The sequence below is a fragment of the Arachis ipaensis genome, chromosome B08 (assembly GCF_000816755.2).
Source record: "Arachis ipaensis cultivar K30076 chromosome B08, Araip1.1, whole genome shotgun sequence".
Taxonomy (NCBI): Eukaryota; Viridiplantae; Streptophyta; class Magnoliopsida; order Fabales; family Fabaceae; genus Arachis; species Arachis ipaensis.
In genome coordinates, this window is record NC_029792.2 from 5,276,946 (window position 1) to 5,286,084 (window position 9,139).

The window sequence follows — 9,139 nt, forward strand, 5'->3', positions numbered from 1 at the left end:
ACATGATATTAAAACTTTTATAATCTAAAAATTTAGAGTTTAATTATCGTTCACTCTAGAATAAAGAATTATAGCGTAAATTCAACAAAAAAAAAAAGAAAGAAAGTTTATGAAAAAATCACAAAATTAAAAAAATCTTACATAAAAAAAACGTGTTAGAAATTTAGCTACTATGTGCTTTCTCTTATTAATTAATTTTTTTTGAAAAAGTGGTTTTTTGGTAATGTATTACGTATGTGTAATTATTAATAATTACTTAACCCTTTTTAGATGAAGTAATTAAGGATTTTGATATCTATTATTAGAAACCCTTTTTAGATGAAGTAACGTTTCAATACAAGTTTCAACAATTTCGGTATGGGAGAACCCCTTTTCGACGAAGTAATGTTTCAAGTTTCAACATCTTAATAATTAAAATTATTGAACAATTTGGGTTGTTCAACCCTCCAATTCTGACATTCACGTTAAACCAAAATTTGATGGAAAAGAAAATGGCGACTACTTTTAATTTGTAAAGATATCTCCATGTAAAATTTATATTATTCTGGACTATTAAATAGTTTAACATATACATATAGATTTTGTCTTTTATAAAATGAATTAGATATTTATGACTAATGTTTTTTATAAACTCACTATAAATGAAAAATGTGAGGCATGCATATTTCATTCTACTTCCGTGACAACTGAAGGCGACATTTATCACTTGGATCCGAATGAGACGGAGAATGATTAGGCATGTGTACGTTAGAGTGCGACCGTCATCATCTCTAGATGAAAGTGACACAGGCTTATGCATGCTATATGAGTTAGAGTTTCACCTTAAGATATTAATTATTCAAGCTAATTAACACCGTAACCTATCAATTATTGTAACTAAACAATATTATATGTCTTTAAATTATTATTGGCACTCGCTCCTACAAAGAAGGACTACTGAGATAGTGTAAAAACAATTCACATGTATCAATTCATCATATACATTGCTGGTGCTATGATACTACGAATCTACAATATTATAAATAATGAAACGAATCATTTTTCAAATGGATGGAACCGACATACAAAATCAACACACGTCTTAAAAGCTGGAGTGGTCAGAGTCCAGTGGAGCAATAATCTCTATCTGCTACCTATAATCTACCAAGATATATGCTGATCCCTAATTTTTTTTCTTTCGTTCAATGAACTATTAAAATAGTATTTAAAAGTTTGTATCGAAAATGTTGATGATAAATAAATTTGCAAAAAAGAATTTTCTAAATATTTATTCAAATGCCACAAAAATTTAGATATAATTGATAAGTCTTTGTTAAATATAAAAAAATTTTTGTTACTTACAAAAAATGTAATATTTATTGAATTTTTTTTTCGTATTTTCATATCATTTAAGGGTTGTTTTGTCAATAATATATTTTAGGACTATTTGATTAGCAGTTGAATCTTTCGTGTACTATATTAGTAATTAACCCATTTTTCATTTTGCTAGATTACTAAACCTTATCTAATATATATGTAGAATATTAATTAGATATTATTCAACCAACCAGGTCGCTAGGTTGATTGAATTCAAGACTTCCAAAAATATTATTAGTTCTTCGCTCTAGCATGAGTTTCTTGTTACAAAGAACAAACCCTCAATTAAGGCCCAAAATATTTAGGCTGGACTAAAACGAAAGTATTTGTAAAGATCAAAATGGGCCAAGGCCTAAGTGGCCCAATCGAGTAGTCCTAAGTTTTCGTTCATAATTCATAACTTCCCCGTCCAAAAAAAAAATAAAAAATAATTCATAACTTCCAATTCAGAAAAATTCATAACTTCCACAAAAGAAAATCCTAATTTCCTTTAAAATAAAAACGATAACTTCCAATCCACAGCAACAAAGTGTTCCTAATTTCGTATCACCATTTTCGCCACCGCCATTTTATGTTGCATTTGTGTGCAGCCGCCGCACAAGCAGAACGCAAAACCACCGCGTCTCTGTGTTTTTCATTCACAACCACTGCCGCACAAGCACACCTCAGGGCGCCGCCACCGAGTCTGGCCGCGTGCTGCCTCTCGCGGAGTCTGAACTCTGTAGCTCTCCGTCGGCGGCGAAACTCATTGCTCCCTTCGGCCGTCGCTTGCTGTTCCTGAACCGCCCCTGAATTTTTCCAGTCTTCACGGTCTGCTTTCACTTTCAGGTTTGTTCTGACTTGTGAATGTTGCCTGGCTCTGCCAATAATCAATAATTGATGCAGAGTGTGTGATTTACTGTCTTGCATTATGTATATAATTCAATATATGAAATTATTAATATAGGGTTTGTGATGCTCTAATTATTATTAGTTATTTTTTTCAATTGTGAATCTGTTATAGACCTGTAGTACTGTTTTAATGTTTTTTTATGTATTTTTTTAGTGTTGTTTTATTGTGAAGTTATTAACATACTGCCTTACATTATATATTTAGAAGATGAAAATGAAGATGATGATGGTCATGGCTTCCAAGATCTGCTTTAGATGTCACTTTGATTAATAGCTGGTGTTAGATATTTTGAATATTTCTCATCTTAGTTTAATATATGTCAAAAACTTGTGGATGTGTTTTTTATTTTATGGTTTGTGACTTATATTTTATGATATTTAACTACTAGCTTTGGAGCTGAATACTTTCAAGTTAAACTCTATGCATTTTGAACTATTATAACGTAATATATTTATGGTATTTGTGATTACTTTCTCTATTTGTGTTATTATATGAGATTGATGATTATTTTATCATTATGTAGTACATGTATTTCTATTTGAGCCTACATTCTTATATTACGTGCCATGATTAAAATTTTTGTAGGCACTTACATTCTGTGCTCTGCTTACTAACCTTCCGTGCCTATATAGGAACTTGTTCTTGACAACCTTGTGTGTGCTGAACAATCCTCTTCTAATTCTCCGGATTCTACCAGTATATAGGTAACTGCTATATAGATTCACCAAAAAAGTTAACGCTTATAGAGTTTCAAATGGTGCAAAATTTGAACACCAAAATACCCAACCAAACTGCATCAATGGACAACAACAGCAAGAAGAAGAGGAAGGCACAAACTCCAGAGGCCAAGTTCCAATTCGAGCTCAACTCATGCTCCAAATCCAAGGATCTAAGCGCTGCCATCTCTGTATACGACGACGCCGTTTCGACCAACACTCGCATCAATCAGCACCACTTCAATGCCTTACTCTACCTCTGTTCCAATTCCGTCAACAACGACTCGCTCAAAGACACCGCATTGCACCACGGATTCCGCATTTTCGATCACATGACCAGCCTCGGAATAAACCCCAATGAAGCCACCCTCACCGCTGTCGCCAGGCTTGCCGCCGCGAAAGGCAATGCCGACCGCGCATTTGAGCTCGCGAAGGCCGTTCAGAATTATGGCTCTGCCCCTAGGCTGAGGACTTTTGACCCTGCTTTGTTCGGATTCTGTGAGCTTGGAAATTCCGGTAAGGCTTATGAGGTGGAGGAGCATGTGAACGGTTCTGGTGTGACACTCGAGGAACCACAACTCACGGCGCTTCTGAAGGTGAGTGCGAAGAACGGGAATGCAGATAAGGTGTATGAGTATTTGCACAAGCTAAGGAGCTCAGTGAGGTGCGTTAGTGAAACGACGGCGTCTGTGATTGAAGAGTGGTTTCACAGTGGAAAGGGTTCTGAGGTTGGTTTGGAGGACTTGGCTCGTGTGAAAGAAGGGGTTTTGCGAAATGGGGGAGGGTGGCATGGTCAAGGGTGGGTTGGGAAAGGGGACTGGCTTGTTAGAAGGACCAATGTTAGTGTTGAAGGACGTTGCTGTGGTTGCAGCCAGCAATTGGTTTGTGTTGATATCGATGATGAGGAGACAGACAAGTTTGCACGTTCTGTTGCTAATTTGGCTCTGGAAAGAGAGGTCAAAGCTAATTTCAGTGAATTTCAGGTGAGTTAATCTTGTCCCCTCATTGAAACACAGATCGGTTTCATGTGTGAATATTTTTAGCACTTATGTTGGTAATTGATAGTAGTAAGTAGTAACTCAGTTTTGGTACCTTTATTACCTTCATGATAGGGCTGGCTTGAAAAACATGCGTGTTATGATGCTATAGTGGATGGAGCGAATGTTGGGCTCTACCAACAAAATTTTGCAGATGGTGGATTTAGCATTTCTCAGGTTGTATGCCGATGTTTCATGTTCTTGCTCTCTTGTGTGATGAGCAAGCTTTGTTGGTTTTTGCAGCTAATTGTGTTTATCATGTCGATTTTGTAATAGTTCAGCTTGACGATGTAGTAAAAGAACTTTACAATTGTAGCGGGAAAAAATGGCCACTGGTCATCTTGCATAACAAGCGAATGAGAGGGCTTATGGATAATCCATCAAGCAGAAGGGTGGTAGAGGAGTGGATGAATAATGGTGCGCTCTATACGACTCCAACTGGATCCAATGATGATTGGTGAATTGCTAAATTATTTTCTTTCAATTTGCTTTTGTTTTTAATTTACTGATTGCATTGTTCTTTTACTGTTTGACCATTTCTTTTCCTTTAAGATTAATAATATATTAGTTTTTTAAACTTTTAAGGAAAATTAGCTTTAGTGAGTATTCTTCCGTTTTTTCAAATATGCTTAATTTACTATTCGTATTTAGTCACATATGCATGATAATTATTCTTTCTCTGTTAGGCACCAATTCAATTATATGGTTAAATTTTTTGTTTTAAATTTCTTTTGATCACTAATTTGCAAATTCTCCTTTAGATTATTCCATTTAAGTACCGTTTACACAGTTACACTTCTCATTTTAACTCATTTCATTTTCCTTGTGTACTGATATTATTACCATGAACTATTCTGGATTTCAGGTATTGGCTTTATGCTGCTGTAAAACTCAGATGCTTGCTTGTGACAAATGATGAAATGCGGGATCACATATTTGAACTCATAGGAAGCAACTTTTTTAACCAGTGGAAAGAAAGACATCAAGTAAGCTATTGCTTATTCTAGCATAATGCGCGAGTTTTTTCCTGTTCACAATTTCAAATGGACTGAATCCTCTATGGGAAGTCTATTTCTTATTCATTTAATTTTTCAAATTTATTACATCCCTGTTTGTTCTGTCCTGTAATTTGGTTTGAGCACTTTCACTCATGTAGATTCTTTTTGAAAGTGTTTATTCTATTATGATATTATTTCTTTTTTGTTGTCATTCATGTGCATATTCTTATTATATTCTTTAGTGTATTATAATTTTCTGTGAAATTTCTGGTGGGAGGGGGATTATTTGGAGAAAAATGGAGTTTGATCTGTTTTAATTTTCATGTGGTTGGATAAACCATACTGATTTTTAGTACATTCTCCAATATTCGACTTAGCAGTAGTTATTTCACATTGATAGAGTCATCCAAGTTTATACTTCTGAAGTTGCAAAAAATTTCTCTAGCTCATTCAAGTTTTTTATTGTGTGCTTATTCATGTGATAAGTTGTTTTCCTCATCTACAGGTTCACTACACATTTGTTAAAGGAAACCTGAAACTTCAGATGCCACCACCATACTCATTGGTCATCCAGGTAATATTCTTTTTCTGTACTTGCGGGGTATGCAGAAGTATTTTGCACTCTACATGTGTGTCGGTCAGGATTTTCTAGGTTTTGGTGTTTGCTGGGAGATTTGATACTTAAGTATATTTTTAAGCTTCTGTAATGTTCATAAAGGTTAATGCTACTTTTAGAGGGACTGTTATTGTTGTGAGGATGAGTTTTTGTATTTATAGAGTCTTAATGAATCGAATCTTGTGTATTGTCATCCAAGATGCTGGTATGCAAATGAGTCTCAACTTATTGTATTTCGACTTGTTTCTTGAGACTTGCTGATGAATTAAATTCTTTAAAAAAATATGAAAAGGTTTGTATGTTTCAGGAATCAGAAAAAGGGTCATGGCATGTGCCTTTAGCACTGCACACTGGTGATGAAACTTCAAGGACTTGGCTGTGTATTACCCGTCAAAGTTCTCAGGATGCCGAAGCTAATGTATGCAATAGTGTGGATACTCCCAACTTCAATCACCATAACACAAAGGATGCCGAGGGACCACAGGAATTTTCAAATGGTGTCGGTATCATGGATTCCCAAGTTGATGAGAACAACACAACTTCCTTGACTGGTAAAAGAAAAGAGAGGTCTCCTCCTTTGTGACAAATCTTTCAACGTGAATGATTCTGTTTGAAGTTAAGGTGCTATATTTGCAATTATTTTAAATTAATTTAAAGGAGGGGCTTTATTTTTTGGCCACCCAAGTTCAATCTATACAATTTAATCTCATTGATGTAATTATATTTTGATCGTTGTTGAGGCGATGGATTCAGGCTTAATATTAAGGTGTTACTTTTTCATGGCAACCATGGTGGCTGACATTCATAACCAAGCAAGAGATTATTATTGAAGAGTTTCTTATTTATTTATTTATTTAATTCCGAGTATAGTTTTTGTTTGATTTCTAATTCTATTTTCTTCACACCACTGCCACTACAAATACACAAAAGGGGCGTAGCCAACAATCTGGAACAACGCTAAGGCAGTTCGAAATTTCCAATGCAATTCCTGCAAACATCTAATACTAACATGTAAAACAATACCAATACTCCTAATCATTCTTATGCTGTTCCAACTTGAAACAAACGGTCAAGTGTTCGTTACATCTTAGGTTGCATGCTGTACTTGATTAGACCTGGAAAATGAACATTCATCAGGTAGTCCTTCCAATCAATGCTCTTGGGATCGAAGTTAAATTCCCTCTCAACACTGCCAACTCCCTTTATTGCCATCCGCAGCTTCTCCGTGTTCTTATCATCAAAGTTGTTAACAAATAAATTAAAATGTTGCATATTTATATATGAATCAATAACATAATTAATTAGATACAGTATTACGTTACGTACATGCCCGAGAAGTGAAGATAAGGACGATAAATGTTGATTATCCTCTTCAACCTTGATCTCTTAACACCGTAACAATCAAAGGGGAAATAAATTATTAGTTAAAAACATAGCATAGTAATTCAACGTTAATAAACCTTTATGTAACAAAATAGTTCCATTAAATATAAAATATGGCAACTTAATTTATTTGAGCCAATACCTTGTTTTGGGGAAATTCATGAACCTCCGTATAACTGGGGTTGAATGTAAATTTTTCATAGAATGCCCCTGACTTCCCAGAATTTTTTAGCCACGGTTTTTTTGTCATATAACAATGCATTATATCTTGAATATCCGAAAGTTTAATTGGATTTCCAAGCGAAGTACTAATATGGTAGATCAAATTGTTGGAAGAATTACTCTTAGACTGAACCAACAACGCTATGATCATTGAGTTTATCACCATGTCTGCTGGTATCTGTATCATCATTTCAATTCTCAAGTGAGGAGAAAAATGTAGCATCCACTTCAAACATCAAACAATAACCTACTCCAAAGATAATAATTCGTCTACTTTTGTATACAAACTATTCAAAGTAAAATGATTTGAAGAGTGAGACTCACCAGATCAATAGTTGTCTTTGGATGGCCAACAAAACTAGTTAGTGCTCCTTTGAAATACTCAACAAACACAAAGTCTATAGTTCTGAAGTTGCAAAATTATGTCATTTAGTTACACTCTCAAATAATCATGTATCCATCATATTATTATACATGCTAATTAAATTAAACGATTATTCTATTTACCTAACACCTTCAATCCAACCCGGAAAGGGTTCTGAATGAGTTCCGATTATAGAACTCGGACGCGTGATGATCAACGGTAGATTACCCTTCATATTTGTCACAAGCATTTCTCCCATTGATTTTGTAAATATATAGGTGTTTGACCACCCATGAAAATTTGCCCTATATGGAAACAAAAAACACCGATAATTAATCAAGCTTTTACAATTTACCTGAGAAGTAAAAAGAGAGTAAATTAAATTAGAGTTTATATTAATTTGCAGTTTACCTTATTGTTCCAAATTCTTTCATTATTGAGGTGATTGTTCTTTCATTGATATTCTGTGCTTTGAGTTCACCAAGTTTTTCCTTAATCAACTTCTTTTCTAAGTTGATGTCTAATTTTAAAGGACTTTTTAACGTCTGACCCATATGAAATGCTTCCTCAGGAATTAGTCCTGCCTCTCCATAAACATAAGCTGAAACCAAAATACAATTAACCACGCGCACGCACACATTTTTTCTAAAATTAGAGAAATATTGACCAATTTAAAGCTAAGACTAATAACCAAATTTTTTTTCTACTAAAAATGTTAACTCATAGCATTTTCCGTAAAACTATAATAAAATCATTTTGATATTAGATTTTGAGATCTCTTAGATTTTTACTGACTTTTCTTGAGCAATATGGATAATATGAGAATTTGTATTCATCATTAAGGAGATTATTAAAAACAATTTTTTTTCTTTTGCATATGATGAATCGACCAACTTATATTTAAACGCAACATAGGAGGCTCTTCCTGTTTGTTATTTACATGTGAGTACCACAAAATATATATATTAAAAATTTAAAAATTACATATTTAAAATTTATATATATTGATTGATTAGTGATTATTCACTAACTTTTATTACTTTTCAGATTAATTCATTATGGAATTGCATACCAGTAGATACATAAAGAAGAACCTCTATTCTACTACACATTTTAGCGAAGTTCATGACATTATAAGCTCCCACTGTATTTGTCGCCATTGCAACATCATATCTGCATAAAATAAATAAGATATTAATAAAAAAATTGAAAGAATTTTTTAGTCATTGATTTTAATTATAAAATATATATTAATTAAAATCAACAGCTAAAATTATTAAATTATTAGTATTCTTAGTATATTTGAAAGTTTTCCAAAAAAATAACTACAAAGAGAAAAAGTTTTATTCTCTCGATTAATATTTTTAAAACCCTCTTTAGGTAAATCCATAAAAAAAAGAGTATGGCAGCTTAATAATTATCAAAAATCTATTTAGACATTAAAATCAGCCACTAGATAATATATTCGTATATAAATACATGATTTTTTTTTAATTTTCAATATCTATTTATATTTCAACATGTATTTTATACGTCAATGAATTATAATTCAAAT

General features: G+C 33.3%; 1 protein-coding gene and 1 pseudogene across 1 annotated transcript; one reads left to right on the forward strand and one right to left on the reverse strand.

The window, feature by feature from the left end:
* On the forward strand, positions 1,845–6,464 carry LOC107613789 (proteinaceous RNase P 2). The gene is made up of 7 exons (XM_016315939.2): positions 1,845–2,184; positions 2,881–3,947; positions 4,077–4,178; positions 4,283–4,458; positions 4,867–4,987; positions 5,505–5,573; positions 5,923–6,464. Exons 2-7 carry the CDS (start codon positions 3,003–3,005, stop codon positions 6,196–6,198), a joined length of 1,689 nt encoding a protein of 562 aa, XP_016171425.1. The 5' UTR covers positions 1,845–2,184; positions 2,881–3,002; the 3' UTR covers positions 6,199–6,464.
* Positions 6,894–9,139, reverse strand: part of LOC107610398 — a 3,608-nt pseudogene continuing 1,362 nt past the window's right edge.

Coding starts and splice junctions, on each gene's coding strand:
- LOC107613789 (XM_016315939.2), top strand. CDS start 3,003: ATGGTGCAAAATTTGAACACCAAAATACCCAACCAAACTGCATCAATG. Junction 4,179..4,282: donor GTGGATTTAGCATTTCTCAG/GTTGTATGCCGA, acceptor GTAATAGTTCAG/CTTGACGATGTAGTAAAAGA. Junction 5,574..5,922: donor CATACTCATTGGTCATCCAG/GTAATATTCTTT, acceptor TGTATGTTTCAG/GAATCAGAAAAAGGGTCATG.